The sequence below is a fragment of the Narcine bancroftii genome, chromosome 1, assembly GCF_036971445.1.
Source record: "Narcine bancroftii isolate sNarBan1 chromosome 1, sNarBan1.hap1, whole genome shotgun sequence".
NCBI lineage: Eukaryota > Metazoa > Chordata > Chondrichthyes > Torpediniformes > Narcinidae > Narcine > Narcine bancroftii.
The window spans coordinates 98,448,482-98,472,130 of record NC_091469.1 but is presented as its reverse complement, the minus strand read 5'-3'; the positions used below and the strand labels follow the sequence as shown (position 1 = coordinate 98,472,130).

At 40.0% G+C, this 23,649-nt stretch overlaps 1 protein-coding gene across 18 annotated transcripts in view; it reads left to right on the top strand.

Moving 5' to 3' along the window:
• Positions 1 to 23,649, top strand: part of pnpla7b (patatin-like phospholipase domain containing 7b) — a 496,626-nt gene that overhangs the window by 62,646 nt on the left and 410,331 nt on the right. For all 18 annotated transcript variants that reach the window (XR_011356222.1, XR_011356233.1, XR_011356243.1 and 15 more), the window contains 2 exons: positions 7,220 to 7,302; positions 17,480 to 17,568. Coding sequence is in view for 10 of the 18 variants with exons in the window: in XM_069933113.1 (XP_069789214.1) it covers positions 7,220 to 7,302; positions 17,480 to 17,568 (172 nt within the window). In the remaining 8 variants the exon portion in view is untranslated. The remainder of the gene's footprint in view (positions 1 to 7,219; positions 7,303 to 17,479; positions 17,569 to 23,649) is intronic.

Sequence of the window (23,649 nt, the reverse complement as noted above, 5' to 3'; positions counted from 1 at the left end):
TCAATCTATTCCGTATTTACTTGATAATATTTTTTTTCGAGATTTGAATAAAATGGTTTTTATGGAGAGGTGAATTTTCGAGAGTAGCTTTGAATAAATTAACTTGGAAATATGAGTTGGGGGATTACGTTTACCACATTTTCAAAATTATTATGAAGTAGCCCAACTTAAATTTATTAGTTCATTATGGATTTGGAACGGCCTCCTAGTTGGGCCAAAATTGAGATGGCAAATATTTCTGAATTTGAAATACATCAATTTTTGTTTAGATGAATATAAATTTATTATAGCAACATAATGTGCTTATATTAAAACATTTAATGAAGTTATGGATAAAGAAAAATAAAATGATCGGCTCTAGGGGTGAATTATCGGCTTTGACTCCGTTGTATAATAATCAACTTATTTCTTTTTCAATACACAATCGAAGTTTATTACATTGGAGATTTAAAGGTGTAGAAAACTTGGGAGATTGTTTTAAAGAGGGTAAATTTTTATCTTTTAATCAGATGAGGGACAGTTTTGGTATTGATAAGAACTTTGTTTCTTTATTATCAAATTCGATCTTTGGTAAAACGTACATTTGGTAGAGATATGATTTTACCTGAAATGACTAAATTTGGGACTTTTCTTATGAAGCTTATCCTTTCTGAATGACAAGTTATGTCAGTACCTGCTGGGAGGGGCATCGCATCCAGCAAGACTAGGAGTGACAACCCCTGGGGGATCAGGCAGGTTGAAAAGGAATATGCCATGGTCTGGAAAGCTATCAAACTGCCCCTGAAGTCAAGTGACCTTCCAGACTCATGTTGGCAGGAAGTCCTTCCTATGGTGCTCCATTCCATCCGGTCCCTACTATGTACTGCAACCGATGCTACTCCTCATGAGCTCCTATTCAATTTCGAAAGAAGGTTGGCATCGGGAGCCACACTCCCAACCTGGCTTAAAATTCCTGGTTTGGTCCTTCCCAGGAAGCATGTGAAGAGAATCAAGACTGACCCCCTGGAGGAAAGGGTGAAACTGCTCCACGCCAATCCAACATATTGCCTATGTGGAGTTCACCATCTCCATCAGGGACCTGGCACCCGCTGGAACAGAGGGTCTGATGCCTCAAGTTCCCACCACCCCCAGTCAGGGCCTCAGGGAATATACGGATCTACCTGTATATAACCCTGAATAAAGACTGAATATACTGATCTACCTGTATATAACCCTGGTTTCCCCCCTAAACCCTGAGCCCCTCTGAAGACCACTGTAAGATCCTACCCTCAGTTATAAGCTAATAAAAGTGTATGTTCTCCTGCCAGTGGTGAAAGCTTTTATTCATGCAACATCCCCTTCTTGCCCTTCCTCACAAATTCAGAACAATGGCATAATGCTTTTGACCTTCTGCCCTATTCCCCCCCCCCCCCCCCCCACATCAACAAACTAGTTTAAACTGCCCAGAACAGCTCTAGCTAACCTTCCTGCCAGGATATTGGTCCCTTTCCAGTTCAGGTTCAGCCCCATCCATTTTGTGCAGGTCAGACCTTCTCCAGAAGAGATCCCAATGATCCATAAATCTGAACCCCTGTCCCCTGCACCAACTCTTTAGCTATGCATTCATCTTCTACAACTTCCTTTTTCTATCCTCTGTGGTGCGTGGCACAGACAGTAATCCCGAGATTACCACTTGAAGTCCTGCTTTTTCAACTTCTTTCCTAACTCTCTATATTCCCTTTTCAGGACCTCGTCCCCACTCCTATCTATGTCGTTAGGAGACCACGACATCTGGCTGCACACCCTGATCCTCCAGAATGTTTTGATCAGAGCTGTCCCTGACCCTGGCACCTGGGAATCAACATACCATCTGGGAGCCTTGATCTCGTTAACAAAACATCCTATTTGCTCTCCTAACCAATGAGTCCCCAATTACCATAGCTCTCCTCTTCTACCTCCCTCCCTTCTGTGCCAAGGGGCCATCCTCTGTGCCCGAGATGTGTCCACCGTGGCTTGTCCTTGGTAGATCATCCCCTGCAATAGAATCCAAAGTAGTGTTGTTGTTGAGGGGAATGGCTACAGGGGTGCTCTGCTTTGTCTGCCTCTTCCCCTTCCATCTCCTGACAGTCACCCGGTTACCTGTCTCCTGACCTTTAGGGGTGACTGTCTCCCTGAAGCACCTCTCTATCACTGTCCCTGCCTCTCAAATGATTCAGAGTTCATCCATCTCCAGTTCCCTAACTCGGTTTCCCAGGAGCTGCCGCTGGATGCACCTTTTGCAGGTGTAGTCATTAAGGACAATTGTGCTGTACCAGATTTCCCACATCTTGCAATCAGAGCAATCCACTGCCCTAGTTGCTGTCTCCATTGACTTCCTAATTTAAATTCAAAGATCTTACCTTACTGCAATAAGCTCGTCCTCAGCCTCTGCTCACCAAAGCCTCTGTCCCACTCCCAAGCTGTGACCATTCTGTGACTGTCGTGGGAGAACACTTAATTGATCTAACTCTGCATCTTGGACAGCTCAGATTTTATTTGGAACAAGCGTAGAGTTTTATGGAAACAATTTTGCTGCAACTTTAATTGAACTTGAAAGTGGGGTGGGATAACTCTTTAATTGCTCAGGAACCTGGAAGGGGGTGGGTGAATTCTAATTGCTATGAAGTGAAACATGAACATCTGCAGATGTTGTGATTGTAGCAAAAATGCAGAAATGCTGGAGGAGCTTAACAGGTCTTCCATCGTGCATAGGAGATAAAGATATATTACCGAAGTTTTGAGCTGGGCCATTCTTCAAAGTTTAAGCAAAAAAACAGGAAGGTATCTGAATAAAGACTGAAGATTGGCAGGGGGAGGAGTCCAGAACAGACAATTGTATACAAGAGGAAAGGTGAAAATTGATTTTGGCTTTGTGAAAGGAGGAAAAGGGAAGAGAGAGACAGGATAAGAAGAAAAGAAACAGGGACACAGATGGGGGTGGGGATGGGTTTAACGGGAGTCGGAGAAGTCGATGTTAATAGCATCTGTTAGGAGGGTGCCCAGATGGAAGATGACGTTTTGTTTCTCCAGTTTGCAAGTGGTCTCAGTCTGGCAGACCATAGACAGACATGAGGTGCTCAAAAAAGTGATCTCCTAGTCTGTGTCCAGTTTCTCTGATGTAGTGGAGACAGAGCTGAGGTGCTCAAAAAAGTGATCTCCTAGTCTGTGTCCAGTTTCTCTGATGTAGTGGAGACCACAATGAGAGCACCGGATGTAGTAGATGACCCCTGCAGATTCACAAGTGAAATGTTGATTAACTGGGAAGAAGTCTTTGGGGCCCCCGAATGGTGATTAGGGAGGAGTGGTGACCACACGTGGACCATTTCCAGTGGTCATGGGTGGGCGCCAAGGAGACTATTGGTGTGGAGAGAGAAGTGGACAAGGGAGTCATGGTCCCTGTGGAAAGTGTAGGGGAGAGCAGAGGGGAATAAGAGTCTAGAGGTGGGCTCACGTAGGTGGCAGAAATGATAGAGGAAGATGGGTTGGATGTGAAGGGTGAGGACAAGGGGAATCCTGTCCTTGTTGCACATGGAGGGGTCCAGGTCAGATGAGTGGGTAATTGAGGATATATGGTAGATGATGGTTGATGAGTTTATGGTGGTAGAGAGAAAACCAGGTTGTTTGAAGGAGGAGGACATCTCTGAATATCTGGCATGAGAAAAAAGAATGGAATCCTTACAGGGGACAGGGTGTGAAGGGGTGTTGTCGAGGTAGCTGTGGGAGTTGGTGGGTTTGTAGAAGAATTACAGATGCAGGTGTTTGAACTCTAATTGCTCTGGAACCTGGTTGGTGAACTGAAAAATAAAGTAAATTTTTAGCAAGTGATTAGAGGGAAAGATGTGTTTAAACAACGAGGAGAATCTAAGTTTGGGTGAACACAAAATGTGCCACACTGCAACCTATTCAGTGCACTCAGACCATGATGGTATTCATCCACATCTCCTGTAGTTCCCACTAAGCTGCATTAATTCATTCTTACACCTCTCTGGGGTGGGGCGAAGTTCTGTTTTCTGAATGAAAACATTGGACAACAAATGTTTTCAAAAGGTTTGCTTCCAGAAAAAAAACTGGGAATTATGATAGATAACTTCAAGCTGAAGACAAAGATAATTTCAGATATGCTGTATCACGCAGGAAGTTGGGGAAACATAAATTAACTTTTATTGAATTTAGCATGTTTAATTGCATAATGATGTGGCATATTGTGTTCAGCTGACCTAAAAATGTTTTGCTGCTAATTTTTGTTTGTACTCAGCATCTGATGCCTTTTGGTGTCAGTGTCCAAAAATAGTCAGGCAATGTTGATGGATTACAATTGCCCTGATATCACCTTTCCATAGTTGCAATGGCTTTGAGAATCCTTTCACCATGTTCGTCTCTGACTGCACCAGGATCAGCAGAGAAGTAGTCCAAGTATGAATGTAGAAAATGAATTTTCAATGACATGTTAGACTTCATGGTTTTGTATGCGTGAAATAAACTTAAAATAGGTCAGGAAATCACAAAAATAAGATATCTAAAAAGTACGTGAAAATTTTAAGGTGGTCTTCATAATCAGAAGCCCAAAATTCATAAAATACACCTGTTATGAACTAACTTACCCCTGTTAGTACTAACACAGGAATAACAATGGAAGATTCGCCAGACGGTGGTAAATTCAAAATAATAGTTTTTATTAAACATATTTAAACATTTTAGAAATCACATAACAGTTCTCACATAACTCCAAACTTAAATCTCACTATGCACAAATGTAATTGTACAAATGTGTGTGTATTAAAGTCCAAACTATTTCAGTTTAAACTTGAGTCTGAAAAGTTATTTTTAAGGTAAATATTTTAATCTGATTGAATTTGAAGAGCTATTAAATTGTAGTTCAGAAGTAATTATGAAACATAAAATGTTGTTTAAAACAGTAATGAAGTGTTTGTCAACACTGACTTAGTTCTTAGACTGTTCAAACTCACAAATCTTGAGCTATTTTCCCAGGAAGAGATTTCTTCTTAAACATTCTCATTGGTTTTTCTTCAACTCCCTCTTGGCTTCTTAAGAGTTCTGGAACTCTTGTCCACAAAGAGGCTGCCTTCTAATAAGAAAAAAGAGACAGACAGAAGTGGTCTGGCTTTCTTTAAAGCCACTTATAACAGCACCTCCTCTTTGTCCAGAGAATACTGTCAATCTTCTGGTTGCTTCTGGGTTTTAAGATGCCTCTGCCTTCAGATAGATATATACCCTTAAACTCATATGAAATGACATCACCAATGAGGCCAGTTTTAATTCTCAGAAAACATGACCAGTTATTAGAACAAATGCAGTTTCTTGTAAATCATGTGATCTTCATAACTCTGTCTTGTAGACTACCAACTCCGAAAGATTACCTCACTTCTGTTTCAAAGGTTTCATTTCTCTTGTTTAAGAGGCCCTGTGGTTTAACTTAAAAACAGATGGTTTCCTTCAGCAGTTCTTATTGAGTACTTAGATACTTCAGTTTTTAATAAAGCAAACACTCCATTGTTCTGGAATAATTAAGACCCACTTCAAGTCTATTAGTTCTGTCTTTTTAGACATTACAACTCCAAACTGACACTTTGCTCTGAGTGCAATGATACCTTTGCAATCATGCTGCGACCTGTGTGTGACCCTGTACCAAACCCATTACATTACTTAAGACATATAAGAAATAAAGCTTAACCTTATCCTAAATATTATTATTGACACGGATCCATTACACACCCAAAAGTGTTCCGGAAGCAAAATCTTCCTTGTCTTGCGCCATCTGTGCAATAACCTTTGAATGAGAAAGAAAGATGATCCATTTCTGATGACCTTCATTGTTTGCACTAAAGATTGCATGAGGAGGGGTGTTTGTTTAGTAATTACTTTGACATGAGCTAAGGTTGTTATGTTATCTCTTAAAATGTGAATATCTGGTTAAATATTAAGTTACTATAAAAGATACTGTGGGTCAATTTTCTGTTTGTTAATCGGCCATGAACAATATGTGCATAAATTTTATAAATATGGGTTTGAAATAAGGTGGTTTTGATAACCAGGTATTTCACATGTTAACAGATTAGCGTCACTGATTCTTGAACTGGTTACAGTGTCCATGTTGTTCCCCTGATGTATCTAGCTGCTGGTAAGGTGGGAGATAACCAGTCCTTACATTTCCATGTTAAACCAGCAAATTTGAGAATATTCATTAAAGATGTTTTCTCTACCCAGGTAGGGAAATTCTCTCTGAATCCTGTTGTCTCCACTCACCTCTGCGTGTTTAATTAATAGGTAGCATGAAGTTACATTTGAGATGGAGTTTCGTGCTATACAGGAGGCTATGATAATATTGATGGATATTGCGGTTTGTGTTTGCTTTTTACAAAACTGCAGTGTCCTTCACAGGTTGCTAATAGTGAGTTTTGACATACAGGCCCTTTCGGGCCCATGAGCCTGTGCTGCCTTTTAATTACACCCAACTGGGCCTACATCCCCAGAATGTTTTTGAAGGGTGGGAGGAAACTGGAGCACCTGGAGGAAACTCAAGCAGATACGGGGAGAACGTACAAAGTCCTTACAGTCAGCGCCAGATTTGAACTCCGGTCGCTGGTGCTGTAACAGTGTTGAGCTAACCGTGTTGCCCAATTGACAAACCTTCAGGACAAGTACCCTGAAGGAGAGCCACTAAGTTGAGTAAACCAATTGGAATTTCAGCTGTGGCTTAGGAATGGTGTTCTCACTTGGATTCAGAATAATATTTAAGATCCACTCCAGAGATTTGAATGCATAACCTGAGTAAATTTTTAATGCATTTTTAAAAAAAAAATTGTTGCCATTTTGGTACATTTCTGAGGGAGTACCACTGAGAAAAAAGGGTTGCCTTTTCAACATACAAATGGGGATCCTATCTGCTCTTCGTCTGATGTGGCTCGCTGGAAATTGGATGGCCAGTTTGTACGATAAATGACCATCAATGATGGCTCTTTCTTGGCTTTTCAAAGAACTGTCCACTATTAATGGTGTGAGCAAGATGCTTAATCAAGCGGTTCATCAAGCCTTCAGTGTCAATGTGGAGGACTACCTTCATTTGGTCAGCGATAGCACCCTGAGCAGCAGGCACATTTTAATGGCTGAGGAAGCTGCTCTTTAGAGCATTCCAGTTTCCATTCTTCTTCTCCTAACTTCTTGGTTTTGATTTATCTTACAGGACAACACCAACAGGGTGTGCCCCGTTACAGATTCCGAAAGAGAGACAAAGTGATGTTCTATGGACGAAAGATCATGAGAAAGGTAATGTGGCTTCGACTTAAAGCCGCAAAAGGGATTTAAAATGGACAGTAATCAACGTGTATATTTGATTTCTCATCTCCTGAAGATTAATTACCTTCTCTTTATCATTTTTTTTGTCTGTTCCTACACATTTTTGTCTGACAGTAACAGGGCTCTTGCATCTATTCTTGTGCTGCTTTGTACTAGATCTGAACAGATATGATAAGAGCGAATGGCACTTGCTCTGTTTTTCCATCCTTTAGGGGCCTTGAATTGGGCACAAGGTAAATGCACCAGGATTATGGTGATATGGTTCAAGTTGGATACAAACCTAATACACTGGTTGATGTAAAAATAATCACACCAGATCATGCAGCATCTATAGGAGATAAAGGTATAACCAATGTTTTGGGCTCTACCTTGAGAAGGGCTGAGGCTTGAAATGTTGATAATATGTCTTTATGGATGCTTTGAGACCTGCTGAGTTTGTGTTTTTATCACAATCACCTTTTAGATTTTCATATTTCACTGCACTTGTTGATGTGCCTTGTGAGTGAGACTTTTCATGTATTATGTAGCTGAAGTCTACATTGTTTTCTCATAGTTTTTGTAAGGACAAAAAAAGCTTGTTTGTGTGTGTGGTCTATGCACAAGCGAGCATGACTCTCCTTGTTGTAAGCATACGACGCTTCTCACCATATGGCCACCCATAACACGAATGCTAATGCCCTGCTTGTATCTGCCCTGACATTTTTTAGCAACATGGTTGCATGTATTGATCCCTTTCCCTGCCCCTCCGTGCCTGCATTTGGTCTGTTGACCTGGGTTACTCGTGGGTATAGAGAACAAAGTCAAACCATTGGTTATTTACAGCACCTGAGACCGGGTAAGCTTTGGCTGGATGCCAGAGGGAATGCTTTTCTACACATGGGGAGTGCCATAAAGATTTGCACCAACATAAGTGGGGAAGTGTCAGAAAATTCTGTGCATGAGCTCAGTATGTGGTGGCACAGGCATCGTGACACCACCTGATTAACACCAGAGGGTGGCGCTTGATCTTCTCAAATGAGCTCTTCAGTTTGATTTTAAAAAATTGGAGCAATGTTCAGCAAATGTCGAAGGTTGGAATACTTGTTCTGTCGCTTTGCTTTCAACAATAACCCCAGGTATTTTACATATCTGCTTTGGGAGCTAGTTTTGAGGATTTATTTTGAAAATTTTATTTCTTTTTAAATGATATGGCATGGCAGAACAGCCTTTCCCGAGTGATGGTATATTTAAGTAAAAGCCTTATTTTCTTTTCACCTCATGTAATATAAATAGTTTTTGATTTTTTAATGTAGTTGATGGGAGAGAAGTACGGAAGAAATTAAAACTTGACGGCTTCACAGGGAAAAGGGGCCCATAAACTTTGAGCAGAGTCCTAATGGGGGAATAGCCATTGTTACATCACAATCCAGCAGCAATGAAAATTCACCAAGTCAGTGTTATAGTTTTCTTTTAAAACATTAAGTTTATTCATAACTACTAATAATATAACACATTAGTCAAATCAAACCCAACTATGTGTGTGTGTGAGATACCCAAACCATTACAGCTTAGGCACAGTTCTGGGAAATCATTCCAAAGTTCAGTCTTAGAAATCCATTGTTGAAATGAAGGCTTTTAAACTGATGCACAGAAGTAATCACGAAGGAGGTGGGAGAGGGGGAGTCACGCAATGGAGTAGTGGCCGGTCGGGGAACTCCAGCCCTCTCCGGAAAAGTTTAAAAAAAAAACACAGAAAACACAAAGGCACAAGCACAAAAATTAAAATAAAGTGAAAGTAAAGGTGGGAAGAAAAGGGCAGCGAAGAAAGAAAAGTCGAAAGCAACGGGAAGAAGAGAAGAAGAAAAGACATCGGAAGAAGAAGGTGAAGGCCTTATCTGTCCAAGGAGGCCCGCTGTGGAGAGAGAAGCCTGCTCCCTCAGGTCAGTCGAAGTCCCGAGCTCGGGACTACAAAAATGGCTCACGGAGCCAAGCAAAAGTGCGCAACCGCGCAAGACAAAAAAAACACTGAGGGGGGACCAGCTGAGGAGTCGATCTCCACAGCTGAGAATGACAGCCACAGCACAGCAGCAAGAAGAGAGCATAGAAAACAACGAGAACAAGAAAGAAGAGAGTAAAAAGAAATCAAGGAAACAACAGATGACCAACCCAGAGGAAGAAGAAGAACATAGAGAAATGGAAGAAGAAGGGGAAGGCAAGACAATGGATATATATATTTTTTAAAGAATATATGGAATCAGTAAAAGAATGGCAATCACAAGAATTTAGTGAAATAAAAAGAAGAATTAAAAGTACAGAAGAAAAAATGAATAGATTAGAGATGGTCATGTCAGATATAGGAAAAAGAATGGACAAGGTGGAAGAACGAGAAACAGCCGTAGAAATGGAAGTAGAGGACTTAAAAAAGAAATTAGAAGAATCTAATAAAAAAGTTAAAGAGACACAAGAGCTGTTAGCTCAGAAGATAGATATAATGGAAAATTATAATAGAAGAAATAATATAAAGATAGTGGGCCTTAAGGAAGATGAAGAAGGCAAGAATATGAGAGAATTTATAAAAGATTGGATCCCTAGGGTCCTAGGAAGATCAGAATTACAGGAAGAAATGGAAATAGAAAGGGCACATAGAACATTAGCCCCTAAACCACAGCCACAACAAAAACCAAGATGCATTTTAGTAAAATTCCTAAGATATACAACAAGAGAAAATATATTGGAGAAAGCAATGAAGAAAATAAGAGAAGACAAAAAGCTACTGGAATACAAAGGTCAAAAATTTTTTTTCTATCCAGACATAAGTTTTGAACTCCTGAAGAAGAGAAAGGAGTTAATACAGCAAAAGCGATCCTATGGAAAAAAGGATATAAATTTATGCTAAAGTACCCAGCGGTACTTAAAATAGTTATTCCAGGGCAGCAAAACAGACTATTCTCGGATCTGGAGGAAGTACGAAAATTTGCAGAACAACTACAAAACAGACAGAGAGATGAAGACATGTAACAAGAGCAAAAATGACCACGAGCTATATGTATGTGTGTATATGGGTGTATATATGTGTGTGTATGTATATATATGTGTGTACATGAGTGTATGCGTGTTTAAAGGAAAATATATAGAGTATAGATAAGAATTAATAAGGGAAAGAAAGGGAAGAGAGGAAGTAAGGAAGGAATTAAGAGAGTGACCTTTGTTGTATCTGAAAATTAGAATATTTTCTGGGGGGGCTGGGTGGGGAGGAGTTACGGTCACTGCGAAATCAGTTGACGCTTGCGAGTGAATTCGCAAATCCAAATGGAGAGGGGAGATGTGGTTGCCCGACAAGGGATAAAGGGCAACTCAGGAAGGGGAGGGGATAGTGGGGTTAAAGAAAGTTTAGATAGGAGAATAAGGGAAATGTTTGATGTTTCAGAAATGTTGTCTTATAAAGTGTTCAAAACAAGAAAGCAGAAATGGATAAGAAGGAAAGGTGATAATGAGGAAATGGAAAGGAAACAAAGTATGAAATGGCTATGTTGAACTATATGACTTTAAATATTAACGGAATACATAACCAAATCAAAAGGAAGAAACTGCTAAATTTACTGAAAAAAGAAAAAATTGATATAGCATTCGTGCAAGAAACACACTTAACTGAAATGGAGCACAAGAAATTAAAGAGAGATTGGATAGGACATGTAACAGCAGCGTCATATAATTCAAAAGCTAGAGGAGTAGCTATATTAATCAGTAAAAATGTACCAATTAAAATAGAAGAGGAAATAATAGATCCAGCAGGGAGATATGCAATGATAAAATGTCAGATATATTCGGAGTTTTGGATTTGCTCAATGTATATTCACCTAACGAAGAAGATCAAAAATTTATGCAAGATATTTTTTTGAAGATAGCAGACACGTAAGGGAACATACTAATAGGAGGGGATTTCAACCTTAATTTGGATTCAAAGATGGATAAAACTGGGAAAAAAATTAACAGAAAGAATAAAGTAACCAAATTTATAATTAAATCGATGCAAGAAATGCAACTTTTGGATATATGGAGGAAACAACACCCAAAGGAAAAGGAATATTCATATTATTCAGGTAGACATAAAACATACTCAAGAATAGACCTATTCCTGTTATCAGCTCGCATGCAAGACAGAGTTAGAAAAACAGAATATAAAGCTAGAATATTATCGGACAACTCACCCCTGATATTGTCAATAGAGTTAGAGGACATCCCTCCAAGAATGTATAGATGGAGATTAAACTCCGTGCTACTTAAAAGGCAGGATTTTAGAGAATTCATTGAAATACAAATTAAAATGTACTTTGAAATAAATACGGAATCAGTGAAAGATAAGTTTATACTATGGGACGCAATGAAAGCGTTCATCAGAGGGCAAATAATAAGTTATGTAACCAAGATGAAGAAGGACTACAATTAGGAAACAGAGCAGTTGGAAAGGGAAATAGCAAATATAGAAAAAGAATTAGCAATGAAGGAAGACACAACTAAAAGAAGAGAATTGGCAGATAAAAAAAATAAAATATGAAACACTACAAACATATAAGGTGGAGAAGAACATAATGAAGACAAAACAGAAATATTATGAACTAGGAGAAAAAACGCACAAAATTCTAGCATGGCAGCTTAAGACAGAACAAACTAAGAGAATGGTATTGGCATCAAGGAAAAAAGACAAACAAATCACATATAATCCAACGGAGATTAATGAAAACTTCAGAGAATTCTACGAACAATTATACCAAACTGAAAACGAAGGCAAAGAAGACAAAATAGATGAATTTTTAACTAAAATTTAACTACCAAAATTACAAATAGAGGAACAAAATAAATTAACAGAACCATTTGAAATAGTAGAAATACAAGAGATAATAAAAAAACTACTGAATAATAAAACACCAGGAGAGGATGGATTCCCAATAGAATTCTATAAAACATTTAAAGATTTATTAATTCCTCCCCTCCTGGAAGTAATCAACCAGATTGATAAAACACAAAGCTTACCAGATTCATGCAAAACAGCAATAATTACAGTAATACCAAAGACAGGGAAAGATCCACTCGCACCAGCGTCATATAGACCAATATCTTTACTTAACACAGATTATAAGATAATAGCTAAACTATTAGCAAACAGATTAGCCGACTATGTCCCAAAAATAGTAGATCTAGACCAAACTGGATTTATTAAAAAAAGACGAACAACAGACAATATTTGTAAATTTATTAACTTAATTCATGCAGTAGAAGGAAATTAAGCTCCAACAGTAGCGGTTGCTTTAGACGGAGAGAAGGCCTTTGACAGAGTAGAATGGAATTATTTATTCAAAGTACTACAAAAATTCAGTTTACCAGAGAAATATATTATTTGGATTAAAGCATTATATAAGGGGCCATTGGCGAAAGTGACAGTAAATGGATATATATCAAAACAATTTAAATTAAGCAGATCAACAAGGCAGGGATGCCCACTATCGCCCTTATTGTTCGCATTAGCCATAGAACCACTAGCATAACTGATAAGAACAGAAAATAAAATAAAAGGGATAAAAATAAAAGACAAGGAATATAAAATCAGTTTATTTGCAGATGACGTTATAGTATACTTAACAGAACCAGAAATATCAATAAAAGAATTACATAAGAAATTGAAGGAATATTGAGAAGTGTCGGGATACAAGATTAACGCAAATAAAAGTGAAGCAATGCCAATGAATGATGCGGATTTCTCAAAATTTAAGAAAGAATCACCATTCAGATGGCAAATGCAAGCAATTCGATACCTAAGTATACAAATAAATAAAAACCTCGGCCATCTATATAAACTCAATTATTATCCACTAATGAAAAAATTACAGGACGACTTAGAGCATTGGAAAGACTTACCACTAACACTAATAGGAAGGATAAACTGTATTAAAATGAACGTTTTCCCAAGGATACAATACCTATTTCAGGCATTGTCAATACACTTGATGGAGAAGTTCTTCAAGGAGTTAAAGAAAATAATAAGGAAATTTTTATGGAAAAGGGGGAAACCGAGGATAGCACTAGATAAATTAACAGAATGGTATAAACAAGGAGGCTTACAACTGCCAAACTTTAAAAATTATTGTAGAGCCGCACAATTAAGATACCTATCAGATTTTTATCAAACAAGGGAAAAGCCAGATTGGACTAGATTAGAACTAGATAAAATAGGGGAGAAGATACCCGAACATATATTATATAAATGGGATGAAAAATTGGTACAACGTAGGAATTCTCCAGTATTACATCATCTGCTCAATATTTGGAAGAAGATTCATGTAGAAAGGAATAAAACAAATTAGCAACTACCAAAACTAATACTGACGCAAAATCAGCTAATCCCTTTTACAATAGATAACTTTTCCTTTAGAGAATGGGAAAAAAAGGGATCAGAAGAATAGAAAATTGCTTTTCAGGAAATAAATTATTATCCTTTGAACAAATGAAGGATAAATATAACTCACGATACAGTGTTGGCATGCTACCAACTGAAATCCTACTTGAAGGACAAATTGGGAAGAAGTCTGAGGTTACCAGAGGGAAGTAATTTTGAATATGTGATTACAGACACAATGATAATCAAAAAATTTATAACAAACATGTATATTAAACTACAAGAAAAGGAGAACGAGGAAACAAATAGTAAAACTAAACAAAAATGGGAACAAGATCTAAATATAAAGATAAAGAATGAAACATGAGAGAAGTTATGCTCAGGAACTATGAGAAATACAATAAATACGAGGTTACGTATGATACAATATAACTGGATACACAGGCTATATATTACACCTCAAAAGTTAAATAAATGGGACCCAACAGTATCTGACAGATGTTTTCGCTGTAAAAAGGAAATGGGAACAACAATTCATGTAATCTGGACATGTGAGAAAGTGAAAAAATTTTGGGAAGATCTAAACCAGATATTAAATAAAATCACAAAAAGCAATATACCAAAAAACCCAGAGATCTTCCTCCTAAGTAACATAAAAAACAAAGAATTTGGACTAGATTTGGATGGTGCACAAAAAAGATTTGTTAGGATAGCCCTAGCTGTAGCAAAAAAATGTATTATGTCAGCCTGGAAATTAGAAGATAACTTGAGAATACAACAATGGTATGTAGAAATTAATAAATGTATTCCATTAGAAAAAATAACATAATTTAAGAAATAATATTACAATATTTGAACAAATATGGGAGCCATACATGAAACACAATAGAGAAAACCTACCGGGGACATCTACCACCTAAAATGGCAGAAGGAGAAGGGAATGAAAAGAATTGACTCAGTGGAAATTCTTGTTTGTTTTTATTGAGTGACAACATTGTTTGACGGGTTTAATGTATCTTAGATTCTGAACTTTAAATGAATGGGAGGGGAGGTAGGGAGGGTGGGATGGGAAGGGGGGGGGAGAAAACGACACTGTATATATTTGAAAAGGAAAATGTATGTATCTTGATCAATGTGGTTTATAATGTGAAAAATAAAAAAATTTAAAAAAAAGGAGGTCGGAGAGACTGAGTGACTGGACTGCTGAGAATTCATGAATCCTTGTTGAGTTTCTTCCAGAGAAATATCCTTTTTCACTAACAGTTGTCACAACTCCCCTTCCTTGTGTAGGGGAAAGAAAACGTAAGACTTCCATGATGCTTCAAAAACCCAGACACGGGTCAAGCGAAGTGACCATTACTTTGGTTATAATCTGATGCAACAATTCTCCTTTTCCTGACAGGGAGAATCAGCTGAATTGTCCATTATCACACAGTCATTCCTGCTCTGTGATTGATGAGATGGCTGCTGGCCATAAAATGTGCTGTTCCTTCAGTGTTCCACACATGTAATTCTCTCACCACCTGTTTCTCTGGAAAAAGCAACAAATGTTCTTTCTTCTCTCCAAAGTAATGAAGTTGGGCACAGCCTGTACTAGCTGTTGCCATTCAATCTCTCCAAAGCTGTGAATAATTGCAGTCAGTACTAGCCCTTAAAGTGATACTCACACTAAATGACACAGGAGCTCGTAATACCATAAAAGGTTGAGAATGGCTGTGGTAGAAGCTGATTCTGTCCATTGAAACCATTGCTACCCAATTACCATATGGCCTGGTATGCTTTTGGAGGGTGGGAGGAAACTGAAGTACCTGGGGAAAACCTATGCAGGTCATGGGAGAATGTAGTTGGGTATTGTGCACAATGACCGATGCAGGGAAAAGGAAAATCCAGGGAAACTTGACAAGTGCAGACAGTTAGGTCTGCTTTGTTCAAGAATGAGTGAGTCAGACACCAGACTGAGTCGAAATCAAGGTTCTTTATTACCGGATTGTAACACTTACAACTAACAGTGTTAGTTGGAGAAGGCGCATTCTAACGATATCAGCAAGTGGTGTTTTTTTATACCTCAGGACACATACTTAGTAAATTATCATACCATTACACTCTCCAATGAATAAGCTGTTGCTACCCTTCTCTGTTAGTCTGCTGCTCATCAGCTTGTTAGTGCCAAGCTTATCTTGAGTGTACAAGATCACATCTGCATTCTGTTACTCCTTAGTACTGGGTGACTCCTTCTCCGGTCCCATCTCATGATGTTTTTACCTTACAAGACCCAATCCACAGAGTCCAGAAGCCTCTCCCTTCTCACAACTACATCACCATAGTTCAATTGGTGTGTGAGCTCGTGTCACCAGCTCCCATCCCTGCTGAGGACGTGGGCCAGCAAAGACTTGTTTCTCGACAAGGGTAATGTGGACACCCGAATGTTCTTTGTTATTCAAGTTCATCCTCTGATTGCACGTGTATAACCTGACAAAAAAGCCTCTCCAGACCATGGTGCGTGCACGCAAATACACCATACACAGTTCATAATGATCATGTAAATAATAAAAATAAATATATAGAAATATTTGGGATGATTGTCACGGTTTCAGGATACTGTTCATCAGTCTCGCAGCCTGTGGGAAGAAGCTATTCCTCAGCCCGGCAGTCCTGATTTTGATGTTCCTTGTTCCACCTTCTTGATGATAGCAGGGTTGAAGGTACTATGCACTGGATGGGAAGGGTCTTCCACAATTACTTGAGTCCAGTAAATATCAATAGAGGAAAGGGAGACTCCAGCTGTTTTAATTATCCTCTGTATAGACTCCCAGTCCGATGCTTTGCAGCTACAATATGACAACAGTGTGTAAGGAAGTTGGAAATGAAATTTCCCTCTTTCTGTCTGCATGTTTACCTGCAAAATTCATTATGACATAGAATGCAAACACACAACTTCTGTACAGAATTAATCACTATAACATTTTAAGTCTATCCTGATGGCTCAAGAAAAGATGTGTGTAAAACCAAAGGACATAGGATCAGGGTAAGAAAGGTGGCACCGTTAGCGTAGCAGTTAGCGCAATGCTATTACAGTACCAGCAATCCAGGTTAAAATCTGGCACTGTCAAAAAGGAGTTTGTATGCTCTCTCCGTGTCTGAGTGGGTTGCTTCTGGGTGCTCCGGTTTGTTAAATTGCTTCATTAGTACAGGTGTAAGAGAGCTAGGCTTGCTTCTAAGCTTTTGATCACCTTTGCAGTCTGTCTTTTCCATTTTTTAACATGAGAATTAGAGTTTTGCCAATGGAAGTCAAAGAAGCCATTATGAGGTTGTAAAACAAGAATAGAACAGTAAGAGATATCGCCCAAACTTGACGATTACCAAAATCAACAGTTTGGAACATCATTAAGAAGAAAGAGCGTACTGGTGAGCTCAGTGATCGCAAAGGGACTGATATTCCAAGGAAGACCTCCACTGCTGATGACAGAAGAATTATCCTCATAATGAAGAAAAATGACCAAAAGTATGTCTGATAGATCAGCTCCTTTTTCTCTCCCCTCCCACCTGAATCCATCAATGACCTGTGCTCCTCCTATTATCCCCCCCACCCCCCACTTTCCCCTTGTTCAGGAATTTGCCTGATTTTCAGCATACCAGAAGAAGGGCAGAGGCCGAAAAGTCGACTGCCTTTTGCTTTCCGTGGATGTTGTGTAACCTGTTGAATTCTTCCAGCACTTCTGTGTATTGTACAAGTTCCCCTGTTTACCTGCCTATAATAAGTGTTCTTTTGCGTTTCAGGTGAAGCTTTCTACCTCATCACTGGTTGGGAACAACGTGCCTCGTCAGAGGTTGAGGAAGAGGCAGAAGGTATTGAACCTGGCTAGAAGGTACAATCAGTATAATTGTTCTTCTTCTTTGGCTTGGCTTCGCGGACGAAGATTTATGGAGGGGGTAAATGTCCACGTCAGCTGCAGGCTCGTTTGTGGCTGACAAGTCCGATGCGGGACAGGCAGACACGGTTGCAGCAGTTGCAGGGGAAAATTGGTTGGTTGGGGTTGGGTGTTGGGTTTTTCCTCCTTTGTCTTTTGTCAGTGAGGTGGGCTCTGCGGTCTTCTTCAAAGGAGGTTGCTGCCCGCCGAAATGTGAGGCGCCAAGATGCACGGTTTGAGGCGATATCAGCCCACTGGCGGTGGTCAATGTGGCAGGCACCAAGAGATTTCTTTAGACAGTCCTTGTACCTTTTCTTTGTTGCACCTCTGTCACGGTGGCCAGTGGAGAGCTCGCCATATAACACGATCTTGGGAAGGTGATGGTCCTCCATTCTGGAGACGTGACCCACCCAGCGCAGCTGGATCTTCAGCAGCGTGGACTCGATGCTGTCGACCTCTGCCATCTCGAGTACTTCGACGTTAGGGATGAAAGCGCTCCAATGAATGTGGAGGATGGAGCGGAGACAACGCTGGTGGAAGCATTCTAGGAGCCGTAGGTGATGCCGGTAGAGGACCCATGATTCGGAGCCGAACAGGAGTGTGGGTATGACAATGGCTCTGTATACGCTTATCTTTGTGAGGTTTTTCAGTTGGTTGTTTTTCCAGACTCTTTTGTGTAGTCTTCCAAAGGCGCTATTTGCCTTGGCGAGTCTGTTGTCTATCTCGTTGTCGATCCTTGCATCTGATGAAATGGTGCAGCCGAGATAGGTAAACTGGTTGACCGTTTTGAGTTTTGTGTGCCCGATGGAGATGTGGGGGGGCTGGTAGTCATGGTGGGGAGCTGGCTGATGGAGGACCTCAGTTTTCTTCAGGCTGACTTCCAGGCCAAACATTTTGGCAGTTTCCGCAAAACAGGACGTCAAGCACTGAAGAGCTGGCTTTGAATGGGTATATAATATAATTGTTACAGCACAGTTATATATTTGCTGATGATCGGGAAGGACAGATGGTGGATGCCTCTCATGACCTTTATGTTTCTCATCAGCAATGAGGAATATCCTACAGCTGCTAGAAAATATTTTCCTTCTCAATTTAAACAAAAAGGGCAATTATTCACTTTCTACTTTAGATTCTAATTGACCGATGAATATAGAATGAATTTTAGAACATGACAGCACAGAAGTGAGTTCTTCAGTCCATCTAGACTGTGTAGAATAGCTCACGTTCTCCTCCAAGTAACTTCTTATTTCCACTTTACCTTGAGTTATTAACAGCCGCTGGGGAGATCTCAAAGTCGTTATTCTGAACCTGCAGAGTCGTGATTCCTTAGGATGTGATATTTGTTTATTGAGTGATGCTGGAAGATGGAAAATGTCTGACAAAATTGGCAGTTTGGCAACAGCTGCAAAGAACCAGTCTGCAGCAGCTTGATAGCGCGAGTATTTCCCTTGGCTGAAAATTTCATGATGAAATAGAAACTATTTATCTGAGTTTTTAAAAAATAGCATCTCCTGTTTGTTTTGGAGGGAAACCAAAGCAACAGGTCTTTCTAACAACTGTTAAAAAGGAATACAGAGAAGATTTACTAGGATGTTGCCAGGACTTCGGGAACTGAGTTATAGGGAAAGGGTAAACAAGTTAGGACTTTATTTACTGGAACGTAGAAGAATGAGGGGAGATTTGATGGAGGTATTTAAAATTATGAGGGGGATGGTCAGAGTAAATGTAGATTGGCTTTTTCCATTGAGGGAAGGTGAGATACAAACCCAGAGGACATGGATTAAGAGTGAAAGGGGAAAAATTTAAGGGGAACATTAGGGCCTATTTCTTCACATAGAGTTGTGGGTGTGTGGAACAAGCTGCCAGCAGAAGTGGTGAATGCGTGCTCCATTTTAACATTTAAGAAAAATTTAGACACGCATGGATGGGAGGGGTATGGAGTGCTACGGACTGGGTGCAGGTCATTGGGACTACAATAGTTTGGTGCAAACTAGTAGGGCTGAAAGGCCTGTTTTCTGTGCTGTAATGTTCTATGGTATTAATCATATCTTTTTAAAGGTAACGCGACTAAATATTGGACAGGAATGACCATACAAGTAGGTAAATGGGGCACCCAGTCTGCCAACTTGATCAGAATAGACCAGTTGGGCTGAAAGGCCTGTTATGTGCAGAATGGCTCTTCAGTTCAATAGGCCATTTGGCTCTTTTTATACGCACTGATTAGAAAGAGTTACTCACCTAATTCTACCTTCCAAAACCCTACAGATCATGGGTCCTCGTGTAAATATCTATGTGTGGCGGCGCACATACTCGTGGCAAACCGGCCCCGCTTGTACTGCTGCACCGGCGGGGCAGCCGCGAGAAGATGGCGCCGTCGGGGGAACCTTCTTGCTGTGTGGTTTGAATAGAGTGCTCGCCTCAGGCAAGTGTGATGACGTCACCACCCGTGTGTGGGCAGAGCTCACGCTGCCCTTAAAGGGGTGTGCGTGAGTTTTGAATGAAAAACAGCTGTTGAAACCCCCAACGTGGTGACTGTGAGTCTCATTCCTCATAGCTACTGCTACACAAGTACATTTTCAATGTGATGAGGGTCTCTGTTTCTGTCACCCTCGCTAGTAAGTTCAAGAATTCTAATGCCCTCTCAGTGAAACTTTCTTTTCATTGTCTTCCCTCCCATCTTCTATTTCAATTACTTTAAATCTATCTTCCTTTATCTGTTAACCCCCTCCGTTAAGGAAAATAGGACCTTTATAGTTTATTCCAGGGCCTGCTTAACATTATATATATTTCCATTTAATCTCCCCTCTTCCTCAAAAAAAAAACAACTCAGTTTGTACAGTCTTAAAACTTCAGGTTTCCAGTCCCAACAGCTAAATCTACTTTGCATCCTCTCCAATACCGGCCCACCTTTCATATGGGAATTGTATGGAATACCTGGAGGATTTTGGCTAGTCTAATAAGATGTTTCAGCATAGCCTACCTGTGCTTGTAGTTAAACAAGAAACCCTGCAGATGCTGGTGTTGAGTGCAATACATAAATGCTCTGGGGAAACTCAGCAGGTTATACAGCATCTTTAGGAAGTAAGTGATCTGATGAAGGCCCTGGCCTGGAATCTTCCTATAGATGCTGCAAGACCTACTGAGTTTCTCCAGCACGTTTTTGTGTTGCTTCCTGTGTTTGTCCTTCCATTACACTCATTACCACCTTTTACAAGCCCAGAGGACCCCAAAACCCAGCAGCAATAGATATTCACCAAGACAAATGGTTACTTACACAAAAGTTGCTTTTAATGATCTCTAAACAGGAAAACAGAATCACACTTTAACTTATCACTATTGACTTAACTAACCTAACTTAACCCCCTTCTAATTCTAAGCGCATGTGTGTGTAATGTGTGTGTGTAAGTTCAGAAAAGTTCTTTGATTCATAGTCCACTTCTCATTCCTCCAAGTTCACTGGTTGCAGGAAATTTTTATATTGTGCACAGAATTTAACAATTATAAAGTTCTCCAGGCTTTGGTGTTTGAAAGGTAAATGGTTACCACTCAGGAAGGTTCTTGTCAGTTTACAGAGAGAAATTTGTTGTTCCAGGACATCCACAACTGATGTACTTCCATCAGCCACTTCAGTGTTTTGCTGATGAAATTTGCCCTTTCAGGTTTCTCCAGATGATGACCTCTTTCTTTCAGGTCACCACAGTGTTCTTTTTTGTTTCCCTTATTTCAAGTGAAACATTAGACAGCCAGGCCACTCCTCTTGCATGAACCACAAGGGCTTTGACCAGGCTGAATTAAGCACTCTCACAACCCGTCTTCCAAATGGGGTTTTTCCACAAGCTTGCTAGCTTGTCCTGTTCCAGTCCCAGCTGCTGCTGCTGGCTATAAAACTGTAGAACTGATTTCTCTCTCTCTCTCTCTCTCTCTCTCTCTCTCTCTCTCTCTCTCTCTCCTCCCCCCCCTCCACCTGCAAAACCACAGAAAGTTTCACACCAGACAGCCTGTGGCTCTGACAACTTCTTTCATCTGTTGCCTTTTTGTAAACAACAATCCATTACTCAAGTCTCTTGGAATCCTTTTGCAAAGGCTCTGGGGTCGATATGTCTAGCATGAGCAGAGCTCCAGTATTTTAAATAAAATCTGTTTTAAACTGTTTGTATGTTACCTACACTAAAGAACCTTCCCCAATTTATCTCCCAAAAACATATCTATGATCTGTGACACACCCAGTTATTTTAAATACTCCTTCTTTATTGTATCTTCTCTGAATATTTTCATCCAATCTGCCTGGATTAAATTCCATTTGCCTTCTCCTTGACCGACCAGGTTGTCTATAACTTCCTGCAATATAAAGCTCTCCTCTATATTATTCACCAGCCAGTTATTTTATCTGGTGGAAGTGGAATTGATATTTTTTGTGGATTGGCTCGATTTGACAGTACACGAGGCAGTCAACAGCTATGTCTGTGTGGCAGTGGAGTGTGGAATTCAAATTTTTATCAATTGTTAGTTTTTTTATCACATTCCCTATATTTTCATCTTACTCAATTATATATCACAGATGTAGTGATGGACAAAATATTGAGAGTGTGGACCACAGCAGGTTCAAGATTCCTTTTATTGTACATTAAGAATGTACGTTTACCTTTCAATATGCATGATGTACTTTTAACTTTTGCCTTCCATAAGGGAGTCAAAGAATTGCAATTAGTATCGCCCAGCATCGTTTACAGTATCAGAGAAAGAGAAGCTCAATGTCCGTGGATTTGCCTCCAGTGCTCCCGCAGCTGAACAGACTCCTGTTCGATTAATCAGCAGCTGAGGTCTCGGAAGACACCTTTAAGGTGCCCCTTTAATTATTTCTACCTCCACAATTGAAGAAACAGTTTCAGATACACTCCATGAACTTGTCCTCAGAACTACCTTTCCCAATTTAACATGCTTCTATACTTGATTTTCTACACCATCGTCTTTGTTGCAGTGATTCACTGTCTTCTTTTTCTTTGGCTTGGCTTCGCGGACGAAGATTTATGGAGGGGGTAAAAGTCCACGTCAGCTGCAGGCTCGATTGTGGCTGACAAGTCCGATGCGGGACAAGCCTCTGACATGATCAGGAAGCCCTCAGTGCCCTCAGCACTCTCTTGAATTCTGGCTTCAATACTTGGTTCCCATGAGCCAGTCCCGCAGCCCGTGAGAGCCCTTCAGCTCCCGAGCCCCTTGATAGTCTGCCACTGTTGTCATTGTTCTCCTTTTCAAATGGGGGGGAGGTGTTTTCCCCATTTCTGATGCCCTGCTTACTGGAGTCTGTAATCCCTTGTGGTAGCTGCTGAGCACAGGCACTGCCATCTTGATAATAACATTCTAGTGTAAAAGAAAACCTGTTGACTCATTACCCCTTGCTTCCGGTCACTGTTCCAAGATGAGAACTATTCTGCCTTTCATCTCATGGCTGTTTACCAGCCTGTGCTTTGAACTTCAGCAAGTCACACAGCTTTCATGGGAAGGGAACCAACATTAGTGACTTGGACAGAAAACTGAGAGATGACTGGAAATAGAATTCAGATAATATGTTGGTACCAAATTTGCAGCAGTTTCAGGCATTTATTTTGGAGCTATAGTGAATCACCGCGACAAAGACGAAGGTGTAGAAAATCAAGTACTGAAGCATGTTAAATTGGGAAAGGTAGTTTTGAGGACAAGTTCATGGAGTGTATCTGAAACTATTTCCTCACTTGTGGAGGTAGAAATAATTAAAGGGGCACCTTAAAGGTGTCTTCCGAGACCTCAGCTATTTAACATGTATTAATTATTAAAACAAAGAGACTAATGTATGCATGTTCGATGAAGCAAGAATTTCCCATGAGTGAGGAAGCAGAAATATGGGAGGTGAAATGCCACAAGAGATAATGTGAGGTTATCCCTTTGGGGAGGGAAGATGGAAAAGCCCTTGGATTGAGTGGGATGAATGGGATGGGGTGAACATGAATGGGATGGGTTGAGATGTCAATAGATTGAAAGCAAAGAGCTGTAATAAGCTCGAAA